The 18,537-nt window shown below is 34.2% G+C and overlaps 1 protein-coding gene across 2 annotated transcripts in view; it reads left to right on the top strand.

The window, feature by feature from the left end:
- Positions 1-18,537, top strand: part of MDGA2 (MAM domain containing glycosylphosphatidylinositol anchor 2) — an 865,051-nt gene that overhangs the window by 637,618 nt on the left and 208,896 nt on the right. For both annotated transcript variants that reach the window (XR_006704997.1, XM_045450889.1), the window contains exon 7: positions 794-1,123. Coding sequence is in view for 1 of the 2 variants with exons in the window: in XM_045450889.1 (XP_045306845.1) it covers positions 794-1,123 (330 nt within the window). In the remaining variant the exon portion in view is untranslated. The remainder of the gene's footprint in view (positions 1-793; positions 1,124-18,537) is intronic.

The raw sequence follows: 18,537 nt of genomic DNA, 5'->3' as shown, positions 1-18,537 counted from the left end.
TGCTCCCCCAAAAGTCTCTCGTAGTTATCACTGCTGACACATGTTAAGAGAACAGTACTGCCCTTAGACCCAGAAAGCACTGCTGTTAGGATACAAACACAGCATGTTTTCCAAACCATCTGCCAAGAGGTTCTTCTGGCCATCTGCATGAGCCAGCACGCAGATTCAACTGGAAACATCTATGTATGGTGAAATAGAACAGTCATAGCAAATGTGTTTTTTTTTTAATTCTCTTCAGTGCAGGTTATTTAAATATATGAAAATGCCTTATGAATATGAACTGACTCACTTCTTACCAAACTAGTTTTGGTCAGCATGTAGATAAAATCTTAGAAGAATTTTCTTTATTCTGACATTTGTGCAATATTCTCTGTGAAATTGCACCGTAATTAAAGGGTGGCACAGGTATTGAATTGGGCTTATGATCCATATTGTTATTTTTAAGTCTAATGCCTAAATGATTTCATACAAAACAAGTTACATCATGTGTTCAAAATTCATTGGCAACAATTTTTATTGTCTAACATATATAGACAAAGCATCTTTTATATCACTGGAAAATATTATCCAATTTACAAAAATCAGTGTTTAGAATCTCTAAGTGACTTAGATCTTCAGACTGTTTCCAGGTTTCCTAAATGAGGTTTTTGACATGCACACAGCAAAGAAACATATATACACTTTATTTTATTTTGTTTTACTTTATTTCAGCCCAGAGATGATTACCTAGAGTGAATGAATCCTTAATATTATGGAAGTAACACTAACTACTTATGGAATTTTTATGTTTTAGCATTAAAAAAAGGACGATTTTGGATCACACCAGATCCTTATCACAAAGATGACAACATCCAGATTGGGCGTGAGGTGAAAATATCTTGCCAAGTAGAAGCTGTTCCTTCTGAGGAGTTAACATTTAGTTGGTTTAAAAATGGTCGTCCATTGAGAAGTTCTGAGCGGATGGTTATTACACAGACTGATCCGGATGTCTCCCCGGGAACGACAAACTTGGACATCATTGATTTAAAATTCACGGATTTTGGGACATACACATGTGTAGCATCTCTGAAGGGAGGAGGAATATCTGATATCAGTATTGATGTTAATATATCCAGCAGCACAGGTAAGAAGCATATTTGTGATGCAAAAGATGTTTGCTTTGAAAATCATTTCTTTATGTTTAGCAGACAAAATAGTCTTCAGTCAAGCTAAGAACATTCTTATTTCCGTTTCCTAAAACCACAGTCCTAACATTCTGAATGTCTAATAAATATCACGTTAAAAGACATTGTTACTTCTGTTTTGATTTAGGTTTATAGGAGGTTTTACAGAAGTAGTGTGAGTAACAGTAATAGCATTGGCTATGATAGACATAGACTTCCAGATTAAATAGTAACAGGTGTTTTTTTTTTTTTTTTAAGTTAACTAGGAGCCCTCTGTAGAGCCTAAAATTATATTAATTAATAAAGTTAACAAATTCCTAAAGAGTTAAGGCAAATTTTGGAAATTTTAAACAAAATATTTAGTCCTAAGAAGCAAATACTAAGAGATCATTTGAAAGCATTCAAATACAAGATTTATACCAATTCAAACCAATGATAAAAGTGTTAAACTTGGAATCCGATGTGACTTTTTGAAGAACGTTATGATAGAATCTCTTCACAGTGGGAACGATTAAATATAAAAATATACTGGAGTGAAATTCCTTCTTTTAAAGTTAAAAATGAAAGTGTTATCAATTTTCTCTCGACTAAACATACATCTGTAGATGAGGTAAATTATAGGACTTTGGTATGGGAAGACATGCTAGCTTACCTCTTAGGATGTTTTTAAAAAGCCTTGTGATTCTGTGAACTGCAATCAGTATGCATGGGGACGACACCAACGTAGCTTTGTTTTGCCAGCTTGTTACCAGACTGAATTTCAATTTAGGATTTTTGTATAATTCTAGGGTGAATAATACGTGTTGAAAACATAGAGCACAGATGTCGCCAGCAGACATACTCTGTTTTGAGAACATTTAAACGGCTTTTCCTTTCCAGTCAGGCGGCATTTTGACTCTCATGTGGTAACAGATTGACTTGTGATTTTGTGTCTTCTCATGATTTAAATTCCGGTGGACACTGGATTGATTTTACTCCTTACGGGACATAGGTCCATCTTCAGGCTGACGACATGTGCTTACTTTTCACCATTCCTCATTATTTCTAAGAGATTTTTCATTTTTATCAGTCACGGTTAATGTGAAAGGAGGTTAGAGGGATGAAAGTTACTTGTGTTTGGCAGAAGTCACTTTCTAGGCAAAATGATAATTATAGCTATTTTGATAGTAACTATTATCTGAACTTTATTTCCAAGTTGGTGCTAGCACCATTTTAGGATATCTCATAGAAAGCTGTTGATATGCTTAGTCATCATTGTTTATGTTTTCATTCAGTCAACAGACATCCATTGATTGCCTACATCAGTGTGCTAGGTGACATCCCACAATGTTATTTCCTGTAAGAGTGAGAACAATTTTGTAAGACCCAGAATTATCTGTCCTTATTTTTGAGGGACGATTTTCCAGAATTGGTCTACACTAAATTGTGAACACTGCTTTTTTTGTTTGCTTGTTTGTGTGGTTTTGTTTGCTTCTTGTTGTTGTTGTTGTTGTTTTTTTCCGGAACCAGTGACATAAACCCAGATCCAAACAATTAATACTGCTATCGAAACAGACTTGTCTGATGGTAGCATAGTTCATTCAACATTAAACTTAGACAAAAGAGGGAACGTAGAATGGACAGAAGAAAGGAGTATTATATAATATCTACAAAATTAGTTCTGACATTCATTTTCTTTGTCTCCTTTTTTTTTATGTTTATTTATTTTTGAGAGAGAGAGTGTGTGCCTGAGTGAGTAAGCAGGGGAGGGGCAGAGAGAGAATGAGAGAGAGAGAATCCCAAGCAGAGAGAGCGAGAGAGACAGAGAGGGAAGGAGAGACAGTACCACGCAGGCTACACACTGTCAGTGCAGAGCCTGATGCAGGGCTTGAACCTATGAATTGTCCAATCGTGACCTGAGCCAAAATCAAGAGTCAGATGCTTAACTGACTGAACCACCCTGGTGGCTCCTGACACTCATTTTCAAATATACTACTTATATTACCCATTCCAAACTATGGGCTATAAGAGAAAAGGAAAAGAGGTAACTAGCATTGATTCATGAAATTTCTAAAAATCCTAAGTGAAAAGAAATGTCAGAAAAGCAGAAAATATTCTAGAAATGCCTCTTAGTAATAAAAGTTTAGTTATAATAAGTAAAATTTCTTAAACTGTTATCATCTGGTCTGGTTACCAAATGTAACAATGCTAGAGATAAAAGGAGATATATTAAGTCCTCTTTTAAAACACTCCCCTTTGCTGTTCCCCACCCATCACAGACAGACCTGGTTATTGTCTGTCTCCTCCTTAGAGTGGAAGCTCCATGTAGTCTAGGCCTCTGTCTGTACTGCTTGTTATTATAATATCAGCATCTGGAGCAATACATAGTACTTCATAGGTACTCAAAAAGTTATTTTATTTATTTATTTACTTATTTACTTATTTACTTATTTACTTATTTATTTATTTATTTATTTATTTATTTATTTATTTATTTATATTGAGCAGGGGAAAGGAGCAAAAGGAGAGAGAAAAAGAATCTTAATCGTAAGCAGGCTCCATACTCAGTCTGAAACCTGATTCAGGGCTTGATCCCATGACCCTGGGTTCCTGACCTGAGCTGAAATCCAGAGTCAGAGACTCAACCAACTGAGCCATCCAGGGCCCCCCCCACAAATAATTACTAGATAAAGAAATGAGCTAATTTGTGCCCATAGCTTTCCTTTTTAGGTTTTCTTTTCTCTTATTACTCTGAGTTAGGCATTTTGTGTCTCTCTCCCTTCCCTTATAATTTCCTACTGTCTTTAAGAAACATTATTCAGTATGCCAATGTATACTGTGATTTGAGGTGTTATCACTATTAAGGGCAGGAATGGCTCCATAATTTATGGTGTCCTGTGGAAATATAAAGCAGATCCTTTGTTCAGAACTCGCTGAGAATTTCACGGTAACAACATCGAAGCATTAATTTAAGCACAGGATCCTTGTGAGTGTGGCTGGCATGGTACTGACATGCACAGGGGATTGAACTTTGATAGAAAGGCCTGAAGAAGATGAAGTTTAATCTAAAGCATGAGTCACTCACTGGAGGCAATCGCATATTCTGTTTTTATGCCAAAACTTGTTTTCATGCTCTATTTTGATTACAATAGAATGGAATACCGGATTACATTATAAAGATCTGCAGATCTGAGATTATGTGATTCAATGGGTACTGAAAATATTATTTTTATCCTCACATAGTAGAAGACTCCACTTAAAGCAATGCTTTAGGATGAAATATAGAGGTATTCCTGGGGGTAGAATTTGAACAGTGAGAATGAACAAGCTGTAACATGGAGGAAAATCTTGGACTACATTAATTCTATGAACCACATGGGAGGATTCAAAGGAAATTTCCACAGATCAGGCAAGTGAAGTCAAAGAGGAGGAAATTGCTGTTAATATTTAAGTAAATATGTGGGGATCCCTTAGGTTCTGGATTTTGCTAGTTATATTATTACTATTTCAGGGAATTTAGGATTGACCAAGTGGTCGTGATTTTCTTATGTGCTAGATGCTTTCTATATGTTAAATGTAAGTTATTTAGGGTGACATCTTAAACTTAAAAAAAAAACAACCTCTAAATCTTTTGTTTGTCATAAAAATCTTACACTTAGGCCTGAATTATCACTTACTGTGTTTAAGAGACATATATTAACTTTACTAAGCTGAGGATGAGGTACCATAAGGCAATTCTGCCTAATATAGTTAGAAAAGCATTTTTTTTTAATGAAAGCCACGTCTCTAGATATGCTTTTGAGGACTTTTAAAACTGAAATATAAAATATCTCAGGAAGGTAAATCCTAGTTTACAGAATTATTAATATTTTAAAAAGATAATGATTTGATTTAAAAAAATTGAAGAGAAAGGCTACATGTATTTATTTTGGAGTTTGCCTCATGCATTTGATTGAATAATAAAAACTGTGATATGTGATGATAGATTATGTCTTATTTTCACATTAATTCATTATTAGTAGCTACTTTCATTCTGACTCTGCAAGCATTCAGATTGTTTTATTGTAAGCATTTGTTTTGTCTATTTAAAATTCATGTTTCTGGGGCACCTGGGTGGCTCAGTTGGTTGAATGTCCAATTCTTGATTTCGGCTCAAGTCATGATCATGTGATTGGGCCCTGTGATGGGCTCTGTGCTGAGCATGGAACCTGATAAAGATTCTCTCTCTCCTTTTGCCCCTTTCCCCCACTCATGCTTTCTCTCTCATTCTAATAATAATAGTAATAATAATAATAATGATAATAATAATAACTATTCCATGTTTCTTGCAGATTCTTCTACTATTATTGTTCTGTGTCTGGCTCCATGTCATATGGTGATGGACAAATGGGCCTTTCCCTTAGGGACCTTACAATCTAAGTTTTCATATTACTTAGTTATCAGGTGACTTATAAATTAGGCACAGTTTATAGTGGGAAGGAAGCTGTACTTAAATTTGATCATATTTCTGTAGGAACTGTGAATGCTTTCTTTAATATTAGCCCAGGAAAGTTTCAGAGGAAAATAACATTTGAGTTAAATCTTGATAGAAATGGCATTGTGATAGGGATAGTGGAGGGAGGAGGGTACAGCTCGCAAAATATACAGGATGAAGAAAGTCCTGGAAATATTACATGATTCTTCATGTTCTGCTTTTACTATAGGATTGATAGTAATTGATATTAAGATAAGTTGTATTGGTTTATTTCAATTTTATTGCTATCATTATGGAAGCTATATTTTATCTGGTACACAGCTTTAAAAAACACATTGTAGTAATTATAAATTTATGAGTTAAAAGTAAATATACTGAAATTTTCATTGTTACAGTTCAATCTTGTAAAATGAAGATCTTCCCCATACTTGCTGAAAAAAGCATGTGAATTTTAGCCTAAAATCCCAGCAATAGTTAAAACCAACTCTTAAAATCTTTTCACCTGATTGTTATTCATTTTAAAATATAATTGTTACCGTAACTATTTAATTTTCAGAAGGCTTGCTGAGAATTACTCCATTGCTTCCTCCAGGGTCGTTCTGAGGTAAAGTCCTTAGGTACTTATTAGTTTGCATGTACTTCTTTGCATGACCTGACAAACGTGTAGGTTTATAGGAAACTCAGAAGCATCTGCATCATGCTAGAAAATATAAACAGTGAGACTGGCGATCTGTGGAATTCCCATGGTGAGACATCTGGTGGGCAAATAGAGCAGAAGACTCAAAACAGATTTGATGATTTTCTCCTCCCTTGTTAGAATACATGAGCATTTTGTATAGCAGAAAATTGAGCAAGATTTAGAGGATTAAACCATAAGCATAGGCACACAGAGCTGACCAACTGAGAAAATAATTTTGAAATTTTAGCTTCGCTGCTGACTACCTGACTGGTTACTATAAATATGATGGTTAACAAATGTTTGTACAAGCATTCACACCTGTGAAATTCAACGCTCTTGATAACACGGGGATATAATACACAACTAATAAGAATAGCTAATGAGCTAGAAGGCAAAAGAAAAATGATTAAGCCCTGTTCATTAATTTGCTTCTTTGCCCTTTTTCAGTTAAAGAATAATAGAAATGCATGAAATTCTGCTGATTAAAACTGAAGTTCTATAGAATGACTGTAGTGAAAGATAGACCCTTTCATGTAAGAGGAAATCATAAATAAAACCAATGCATTTAAGATCTGACAATGCTTTGATAAGAGGAAACTTCCATGCAGTGAAAAGTTATATAATCACTTACTCAGTTACTAGACCCAGAAAAATTCATTTTCTTCCTTGACTCCAAAATTATGAAGTTCAGTCCATGACCTACAAATTAATGGTGAAGAACAGAGGTCAGCAATCTTTTTCTAGAAAGGTCCAAATAGTAAATATTTTCAGCTTTGTAGGCTATGAGGTTTCTGTTGCAACTATCTTAGTCTGCTGTTGTAGTAGGAAAGCTTCCACATACAGTGGGCATGACTGTGTCCTAATAAAACTTTATTTATAAAAAACAGGTTGTGGGCCATATTTTGCCTCAGGCCATGTTGTGCTAAAATCTAACCTAGATTGTTGGAACTTAACATAGTAACAAAGCTGAATTCTTATGGACTTACTAGGAAACTAAGTTAAACCCACAAATAACTGCTATTTGTCTATACAAATATTAATATATTTTCTATAGACTGAGGTGATATCTCAGCCTTTCTCTATTTCTTATTCATCTGTATATCTTATTGGGTCCCTGGTTAAGCTGATAATTGTCTGCTAGGATGGTCCAAGTTCTAGAATTAATGCATTAAGGTCTTCTGAGATTACTTGAGATAGCTCAAATCTCCTTCCTAACACACAAGATTTTCTGCTGCCATACCTATTCTGCTTGTGACCTCTTAGAGCTATCTTTTATCTGTTTCTACATTTAAAAAAATTGTTTTGAATAGCTGAGGAGACAATGAAAAAAAAACAACTTTAAAAAAATTTGATACACTGAATTTTGGAGTCTCCTGATTATGGGGTCAGTGTGCTTTTTTATGAAAGGCTGATTGGCTACTATTCACACTGACCTCAGGCAGGACTGGTTCTTACAGACTGAATTTACTCTCAATGCTGAAGCTTCCTCTCTCAGTTGACTCTTGTGCTTATTGGAAGGGGTATTATATCTGTCCTTGATACGGATCAAGAAGAAGCATTGAGTTTTGAGCAGTGTGTCAGTAAAGAGACTGTCACTCTAAAAACTGGTGAATTATCTCTTCTACAGACTTTCCCACTTTCTCTTCATAGGCTTTCCTGTTCATTTACAGCACTGGGACTGGAACTAAATGTAGCTAGCATATATCTTTACTGTGGTACTTAGAGCCTTAAATTGCTATTGTACTTAGTGAATTTCCCAGAGAGACACTGAACTGCAAAATACCGTGTTTAATCACCACATACTCAGAACATTCCTTAGGAAATATTGGGCTATGCATACTCAGAGAGATACCTAATTCTTTTCATTTGTGCTTTCAGTAAAGGATGGTATTACTGATGGCCTGTATGGTAGGTGTGGCTATATAAATTCATATTTAGGTATGTAAAAGTTTACCAAGAATATTTTATGCTTAACATTGTCTATTTGAAAATAAGTTTTACTCCTTATATTAAATGTTTTAACTTTAAAATTATTTAATAATTTGGAATTATTTCTTCTGCTCATTTATGTAAATCTTGTATTGCTCAGTGGCTGATGCAGATTTTCTACAAAGGAGACCTATAAATGCAATAATTCGGAAGTGTTGGAGTGGCCAGGCAACTTGTCTGGAATCTGTGTTTGGATAGCTAATATGGCTTTAATTTAGATTGTATGTTTGCAATAATAAAAGAAAAATAGCAGAAATAGCAAAATTTTCTAAAGATGTCTATACTCACTCTTAAGTAGGTTTGAGAAAATATCAGTTGTCCATATCAAATATTATTGTTTGCATTATTCTTATTATTATCATTTAATTTCAGGTAGCTTAATGGGGATTGTGGTGTTTGGAGCTTATGACCATTCTGTGTTGTCTTTGATAACAACCATTCAAATAGTCAAAACCCCATAGTTGAATGTTTTTAAGGTAAAGATACTTTCAGAAGTCTTACCAAGTGCCATATTAAAATGTGCCGAATGACCTAAGAGAAAAATTGTTAAATTACACAAAAATAAGGCAAAGTTCTTTACAAAAAGACTCCTGAAACTTCTGAAGTCATCTTAATGGAGACAGGAAACCCTCCACAAGAAATGTACACACTATTGATAGCTCACAACATTGGTATTTTTTCCTTCCATCTGGTATATAAGACCTTTATTTCACAGTCTGTCAGCCCTAAAGAAACTGCCCTTAGTGGAGGAATATTGAGGCTTGGAAATTTAAATTTGAAGGCAAAGCTAATTGACAGTGCAAGAAGGAATAAAGCCAAGTGTTCTAATATAGCAGAGAGAAATTAAGTATAATTGTCACCTGCAATTCTGGAATTAATTCATGAAACATAGTGCATATTCAATCCAAAAAAAAAAAAGTTTTATTCAACAACCACTGTAGGAAAGGAGGTACGGAAGAAATAAAAACAAATAGGGTATAATTCATAATTGATTGTATATCATAGTGAGAATACACTTGAAAACTATAATAACAGATGAAGTCTAGAGTTGCTTCACAAGCTATCAGAGAAATATAGAAACATATAGAATGAAATGATTGAATCTGGTCAGCAAGAGTTCTATGGAACAGGTGGCATCTGAACTGGATTAAGAATGAGGATTGTATGCCCCTAGGTCTTAGAAGAAAATGCATATAATTAGATCTCATTCACTCAAGCAAGAATGACCAAAGAACTTTATCAAGGGGTGAGTATGATCAGATAGGTATTTGGGGAGGGGGGGAGGCTATTCATTGGATGAATCTTCAGAGTTCCAAAAAGAGACAATTAAAGGAAGAATGGTGGAGATATAAAATAGTTTCATTTAGAGATAATGTGAGAGAGAAAACAGAAAATTTTTATTAAGAAGCAAAAAGGCAGTGGGGCTAGGCAGTCCTTCATGGATGTGAATATTAATGTCACTCATGAATGTCATCTGAGAAGTCAATAAAACCTCTTTGCATCTTAGATTCCTTATCTCTCCACTATAGCTTTGGAATATTTTTAAGGAAGAGATTAAAGAAATAGAGTGGGGAAAAAAGAACATTAAAACAAAACAAAACACCCTCATTTTGGAGTGGGGGAGGGGAGGGGCTATTTCTTCAGCTGAAGAAATTAATAAGAATCAGATGAGGCACTGGGGAGCACTTATAACCTCTCCTGTTAAGGGACAATTTACTCAGTGACCAATACTCTCAAGTCAGCTTAAGAGAGAGTCTGACTGGCATCAGGAAATAAGATAAAAACAGACAGCGAGACAAACCATAAGGGATTCTTAAATACAGAGAGCAAACTGAGAGTTGCTGGTGTGGTGTTGGGTAGGGGGATGGGCTAAATGGGTGATAGACATTAAGGAGGGCACTTGTTGGGATGAGCACTGGGTGGTATTTGCAAGTGATAAATCACTAATTCTACTCCTGAAACCAGTACTACACTGTATATTAACTAATTTGAATTTAAATAAATAAATTTTTAAAAGAGAGAGAGAGAGGTAAAAAAAAAATTAAGAGAGAGAGAGAGAGGGAGAAAGCCTGACTGACGTTAGAACAAAGCTATGGACTTGGTCCAGGCCCATATTTACCACTTAATAGCTTTATGACCGTGGGTCTGTCTGGACCTCAAGATTTTTCATCTGTAGAATAAAGGAATCAAGTGGGTAACTGGTTTTAAATGGTGTTCTAATGATAACTAGGGATTTGGGGGAAATATTTTCAAGGGCTACTGAACTGGAGAGAGACAGTAAATAACCAGCTGGAAGTTTTATAACCCCCCCCCTTTCTTTTCAGTTTCAATCAGAGATAAGCATATATCTCTCTTATATTAGGACTTCTATGTAAGATGATATTTGGGCAACAATTCTGATCCAAATTCATACACAAATGGTATTAACAACACTATTTGCTTAAATTCTTTAGTCCCTTCCAAAGTATATTGTTCATTTATGCTTCCAAAATGTGATACTCCAGCTGCTTAGAACATGGCAATGCCACCTTCTGAGTGAGAGACTTTAGGTTGTGGGAGACGTTTGAGAAGACAAACTGACTTAGGATCATTTATAGCTGAAGGGTTGGACAACATCCTTGAGTTTCTGGTTACCAATTAGAGAATCAAGTTTGATGACCAAAAGAAAGGTCACAAGTTAGAGCATGGATTTCACAAGCAGTTGCATTAATTAGAAGTGGATGAACTTGTCCACGAAGAGAATATGAAACAAAGGTAAAATATATCCAAGGAAATGGTGGAAAAAAGCAAAAATCATAAAGAAAATAAAAAAAATGGACATAAGGAAAAAGAGCTCCTCAATTTGTGTGGAAGAAGGAATACCCCGGGGAAAACTTATGTATTTACAGCATCTGTAGGACCTTTAATATCTCTTCATCAGCATGAAGAGGCATGTGAAAGATTTTGTTTGTCCCAGGTACTTTAATATTGATGCATGAATTTTGACAATGGAAGCAGCTCTTATCTTTCTTCTAATGAAAGGATTGTGAATTAAGGGAGAGAGGGTGAGTGGAATAGAGGGGAAGAGAGAGAGAGAAAGAGAGATTTACAAAAAGTAACAATTACACTAATTCTCTTTGCAATGAGATCAGTTGCAATGAGATATGGAATATTTAAAATGCTTTTAGTTAGCCTTATCAGTAAGTTGCAAGTTGTTTTGAAAAGCATGAATTGTATCAATGTTTTTGCTACTTGTATTTTGGGAGGGCATAAATGCAAAAATTCTGTATTTTCTATAATAGTCAATAAACTTTAATCATGTTTGTAATTAGAATTTTCTCACATAAATTTGAATATCTGTAATTATGGAAGTAACATTGGATTTATAGGTTTCCCTGTTATTTATCTTAAAATATGCTTTCCCCCCCACCCCACAAATACCAAAACAAAGTTTCTACCTTACAGGTTATAGTTTAACAGTGGCTAATTTAACTATTGTAAAATTACCATGTCTTGTGTTGAATATTTTCTTCACTTGGCAGAGTTAAACACTTTTTGAAATTCCTGGATTGCATTAAGATAAGAGCAAGTAAGATAACCGATCAATGGGAAATAGGAAAGAATACCCAATTTATGCTTCCTATACTCTTCATCCTTTTATAAATGCAAGCAATGAGGGCATAGGAACTGTTTGAATTTTAAATGACTAAATATAGGTTTATCTAATCTTATGAGGACTAAACACTATTGGTTAGTTTCATAATTTGCATTTAAAATTATAATAACTATCAATAATTTAGTTACTAGAGTTAAAGATGACAGTCTACTCATTAATTGATGAACAATAAATTTCTCCATCAAATTTACACTTAAGAATAGAATATAGGCTACGGTATATTATTTAAAGCTATGATATAAAAACTTACTCTGGATCTTTTGCCTAGAGAAGAAGATAGATTTATGGGAAATAACATTATATTTACTATTTATGTGACTATGACCACACTTCATAATTTTGTGTTTGTAGGTGACACTACCAATCTACCATTATCAGGTGAGGAATAGAGAAATGAATAGAAGTAGCCGTGGAGACTAGATCCATAGACTAATAGTTTGATCATCATTTTGCTCTTGTGGAAGCAGATACTCTAGAATCCTAGATCTTCTAGCATCTGCTAGAACAATTAGTATAGTGAGTTAACTTGTGTGTAGCATGTAGGTTTCATTTTACATATTAGAATGTCTTAAATCAAAGCTATTTCTTTTAAGAGCTCCAAAATAGAAATTAGAACTACCATTAATGCAAAGAACTTTCCCCAAAGAATATGCTTACAAATGAATACATTTTTTTAGTAAAAGGACCTTATTAATTTTCAGTCTTAATTTTTCATCCTTCATTGTGGCATATCAGTGAGGTTAGGAAAGAGATTAAATACATTTAGAAAATCATTACAACTGAAATTTTGGTGATATGATTTTGGAAAATTTATGAATTTTGAATATCTAGTTTTAAAATAAAAGATGATTGGGGCAGGTCCCCAGACACCTACTTTGTAAAACATTTTTAAAAGATTTCTAAATGTCTCATTTATTGGCATAGTTTTTAAATATTGAGGCCGTTTATAGATTACCTAATACGTTTTATTTTATACAGAGGGAAATGGACCCCAAAGCTTAGGTACTTTCTTAGTTCCTATAGCCACATTATGAATTAAGCTTACAATCTCAGATTTAAAGTCCAGTATAAGAGTTTGCAGCATGCTATAAAATGTCATATCACTTTACATTAAATGGCTATTTCCCTTCACTATCTCAGTGATTCTGAATTTGACAAGGGCCTTGCATGAAAGGGTCACTAAAGGAGGTCTTAAAATATTCCAAAAGAGATTCAGGTAACCTGGTTGGATCATATGCCATGCCCTCTGTTGATGATGGAACACACCTTTCTCTCCTGCTCTGAGAACACCATTCCAAAGAGTAGTAGGATGTTAGGTTCCATTTACCAGTCTTATATTCCACTCACAAAAGCAGAGTGAGGCCTTACCTTATTCTAACCAAGGTACACAGCTTGAACAGTATTCATTTCACCAAAGAAGACCACTTTCAATGTTATGCTAGGTTAAAAATCTTCTAGTGCAGCTCAACATCGTTATACTTATCCTAGCTTCCTGAGAAGAGTGGACCCAGGGTTTGGGTATTTAAAATACTACTTTAACCACACCTGGGGTCTGAGTGGCATAGTTTAAATAACCATACCCCTAGAATATACATTAAAACTTACAGCATATAAACATAGATCACATTGTTTATAGTGAAGCATTTTTTTTAAAAATTATATTGCAGCTTAATAAAAACAGAAAAATGCATGAAATGCAAGCATGCAGCTTAGAGAGTGCACATATATATATAACTACACAAAATAGAATAAACAAAACATTACCATATGTGGAAGATTAAAAGTAAATTATAGACCACATAACATAGAATACCTACTTACAAGAAGTAATAATCTATGATGTTTGGAGTTTTTATTGTATTCTAGTTGCTGGGCTAAATACTTTAAAATGAGTACTTCATTGAATCCTTAGAACACCCCTTGAAGTACGTACTGCTGTGATTATATCCATTTTACAGATGAGAAACTTGAGCTTTAGAAAGCATAAGTAACTTTACTAGGCCTCAGAGTTTCTAAGTAGCACAGTAAGGTGTTGAACAGAGGTCACTTATGGCTGCCTTTTATATAAAACACATACTCTCTGAATGGAATGAGCTCACGAAATGAGATTTCAGACTCCAGAGATAAACTGTGAGAAATGTATTTTCAATGAGTGAATTCACTTCAGAATTCTCAAATCATAATGTGTTTGCCTTTCATACATCTTTGACTAAACAATTAGAGCCTAAGAAGACCTGTTGGTGAAAGTCAACCTAAGAGGCCGTTTAGAACCAGGACTGAAAGCTTTAGAAAAGGGGACATGGCAGTGATTTGCAGGGAAACTGAAGAATTGAGAATGCTGGACTCCCCTCAAGTACATGACAGGTAAATAAGTCAGAATTTCCCCAAGTTTAGAGATCTTCCATCAGTGATGACTAGACTAAAAAGATGTGAAATGTGAAGCATATCATTGCACTTTAAAGAAAGGCTGTTGTGCACAATATGAAATATACTGGTAATTTAAATATGTGAAGTAGAAAAAATAAAATGACAGGCAGTTCAAATGTCTGCATCTAAAATGGATTTCGTGTGAATTACAGTCCACTATAAATGAAACATAAGTAGTCCACTTTTACCGAGTCTGTCTAAATAATACTTGTAAACAAAATATATTTAGTTGACATTTAAGCAGAAATATCCTTGCTTAGGAATAAAATGCAATGTAAAACCATATTAATAATATGGTACTCTATTCACACTCATATATGAGCTCAGAATGAATTATGTCTCATTTCAATCAATGGCATTATATGAGTTTTTATTTGGTTTTAAAATTGGGCTCATATTTTTATTGTATCATTCTATACTTCTGCAGACTGGCAGAAGGGACCATAAAGTGCAATCATTCATTGGGAGAATATTTGTTAATAAAGTGTTCATGTGTAATAAAAACAAACCTATTTTTTAATTGACCAGTTAGTTACCTACTAACAGATCTGTTAATTAAGCCTCATTTGCTGTAAAGAACATGTGGCCTTGATCTGTTGATGGAACATTGTGTTCACTGGTTGTTTCATCTTGCTCTTGACAAAGTGTGAAAGAGCCAGCTTCATTTTATGTCAAAATGTTTATTAAAATGGTAGTAGTGTCTATTTCCACAGGATAAGGCATATTCAGTGATACACAATCAGTGGTGTAATTAGGGAATTTGTAAACCACAGGCATTGTGCAGCGTGATCATTTACAAGGGGCCTAACAATGTCACATGGATTCTACAAGTAGACAAATGGCCTTTTTATTACAGAAGCAAATTGATTTTTCTAGCCATTCCACATTGAAGAGTTTACCACTGTGAGCAACAGTTGCTCTAGAAAATAAAATAAATTGTGGATTGCTTTAAAGCATCTTTCTTTTGCTATGCTTTCATAAGATACATTTGATATATAATTTATAGTTTATCATCCTTTTAATTTAGAATTCCTTCATCCACAGAAAAGCAATCACATAATTAACATGATCAGACAGCTCCTTTTTACTTACTGGTCCCTGGTTTTCATGGCAACACCCTGACCTTTGTGAAAATGGACAGCACTGACATTTTGTCATCCTCATAAGGGAGGAACAGATGTATTAGGAATGTCCAAGCCCCTTTACTTCATAGAAACAGAATGAGAACTGGGATATCTGTATTATGTGCCATTTTAGGATAATATCCAAACACACTGATCAAATTATTGTGTCTAATGAAAGAAATCTGCAACCTTCTTTCCTTGGTTGGCAGTGGGGGATGCCTCTGTTTGGATTTTTAAAAAGTTTATTGCTGTCCATTTCCAAAATGTTATCTTCTTCAAACAGTGTTTTCATCTGAAATGCATATGTATCTCCAATAGAACTGACAATGGCAATGTGATATATATATATATATATATATATATATATATATATATATATATAGTTTTAAAAATATTTCTTTGATTCTGTGTGTGCCCATGTTCAATACTTGAGACATCATGGGTATGTATAAAGCAAGATCTTTGCCCTCAATATAGAAATATATGTATAACAATAAAATACAGTCATTGATACCACACCAGTAAAAGGCACTGATAAGAAAACATAATAACATATAAACATATATGGAGTGTTTACTATATGCTGGACGTTGTGCTCAAGATTTTGTATGTATTATACTGTTTAGTCCTAAAAAAATGTAGTTGGTACTATTATGCTACTTTATTTAGAGTAAACAAGACAGTGGTTGGAGGACTTTCCCAAGGTCTTGCACCTAGTAGGTGGTAGAGTAAGGATCTGAAATTAGGCTGCCAGCCCTGAGCCTTGCTCTTCACAAGTGTACAACTCAAAGTACTTCATAGTTCAGGGATACTCCAGTGTGCATTGTGCCACTGTATCTTTAAATTATCATTAAATTCTCAAAATGACCTAAAATTGGACAGCTGGAAAGTGGGCTGGGTTAAGCCCAAGTCACATTTCTAATTTTGTACCTTAAATCTCTCCCAAACTCTCCACATCTACTAAAAAAAGCCATCAGATTTAAAAATAATTATGAGCAATTACCAGTTACAAAGAATCCTCTCTATTTATCATTTTCCGTAATGCATAGTGCATTTTTGAAGGTAGGGAATGGCCTAATTTATCTCTCTTGCCCTCAGTTTTAAGCATATTTATCTTTTGAAGGAGCTCTAAAATGTGTGTTAAAATGAATTGGTGTTAGCTCTAAAATAACACATAAGTTTTCATACATGCTGTTCTGCTTTTGTTATTCCCAGGATGTTTTGCTATTGATTTAAGGGATAGTGCATTTATGCACACATATAAATGTATTTGGATAAACTCTTTTAAGAGCGAGTAGGCAAGGACACAGATATGTTACAGAACAGAAGAATTTCAGGAATTGGGGATCTCTGAGTTAACTTTAAACTATAACACTCTCTCTCTCCTCCTTGTTATTTTTAGTTTCTGTAACAAATGTTTAGAGTGCAATATTCAACTTTTAAAGGTAAAAATCTAAATTGATTTCTTACGTCCAAATAACCGTTTTTCAGTTTTACTCTACATTATTTTTAAAAAGACATACAAAAATGAAATGGAATTTACATAATAACATAGAGTTAAGTTAAAGAATTGATCCCGTTTCCCAGAAATGATGTTATAGATTATTATTTTTTATCAAATAACCTAGTCATATTCTAGTAAAGATCTTAGTACTTTATTTGATGGTTTGACTCTTGTAATTCTTTCTTATTACAGCAAAAAAGAAAGTGCTTCTTTTGCAGTCCTTATTTCTTCCAACATTCTCAAATCTAGCCCAGATTCCTACCTTGTTGAAATTTTATCATAATTTGAGTCACTAGGAAGCAGAACTATCTTGCTCCTAGTTTTTTAGTTTTTTTTTTTAAGTTTTTTACATGCGAGACTTTACATACTTAATCAGTGACCATCAGCTATTTCTATATTTCACTGCTTGAGTAACACATACGGTAAGTCAGGGGAAGGGAAGTTAAACACAGAAACAAGGGAAACTTTCATATCTTTTTCCAAAGAAGTGAGTAGAAAATTCTCTTCTTGATACACATTTATCTTAATGATTCTTAGAAGATTAGAATCAGGTTAGAATCAGGTTAGAAAACCAAATTACATGAAGATCAGAACAATGCAAGATACTCGAAAACTACATTTAACCAAATGCTACATGAGTAACCTTAGGTTAAGTTCCTATTCACTTATGTATTTATGAGGCAGCAAGAACGGAACCCATGTTTCTTTGCAACTGGACTTGTAGCTTGTGTAGCAGGGAAAATATGAATGCCACTTAGAGAATGATTTTCTATTTTATTCTTTCATCTTACACTTTGTGTTCTATTGAATCCCTCAGAGACTATTCTTGTGCCATAGCAACACCTGCTGGGAGAGTGAAGTTGGAACAGCCACACTGTTGCCTGCCAAAGTTGTTTTCCTGATTGAATGGCACGGCATGTCCTCCATCTTCCAATACTAAACCCTCCAGAGTTGCTACCCTCCAAGATCCTGCCTCTCCCCATATATTCCAAATAACTAACAATACCATTGTAATAAGATTTTCTAAAAGTCTTTCAGAAGTAAGCAATGTATATGTATGTGTGCTTGCAGGTACATTTCCCCTTAGAATTTCCAAATGCAAATGCCGGGGTACTGCAACCTCATGTTTGTTTTTCACATGTTCTTTCTTCTGGTTTTATCGCTAGACTTGCAAAATCTTGTCAATTCTGTTTTGTTTGCATCTCATAACTTATTGTAGGTGAGTCAGTAAAAAAAAATGTGTGTCAGTGCAAAATTTTTTAAAAAGGCAATTTTTTATTTACAGAGTGTGATAAGAGAAGTATTTATGTGTATTCATATCATGGACAAAAACAATAGGCTTACCATCTGGCGTAAGGAAACGTTTAAAAATAAGTGCGTGTTTCATATATGATTTACCCACGAGGCTATAAGTAATACAAGTCTTAGAATATGGGTCCCCATGGACATTCTATTGTAGAGCCAAATTGCCTCTTCTTTACTGCTAATAGAAGAAAGCCAGAACATGGACAAATTACTCAATACTATCAAATGCTTCTGATAT

The sequence above is a fragment of the Leopardus geoffroyi genome, chromosome B3 (assembly GCF_018350155.1).
Source record: "Leopardus geoffroyi isolate Oge1 chromosome B3, O.geoffroyi_Oge1_pat1.0, whole genome shotgun sequence".
Taxonomy (NCBI): domain Eukaryota; kingdom Metazoa; phylum Chordata; class Mammalia; order Carnivora; family Felidae; genus Leopardus; species Leopardus geoffroyi.
The sequence above is the reverse complement of the archived record's forward strand: the minus strand, read 5'-3'. Positions and strand labels throughout refer to the sequence as shown.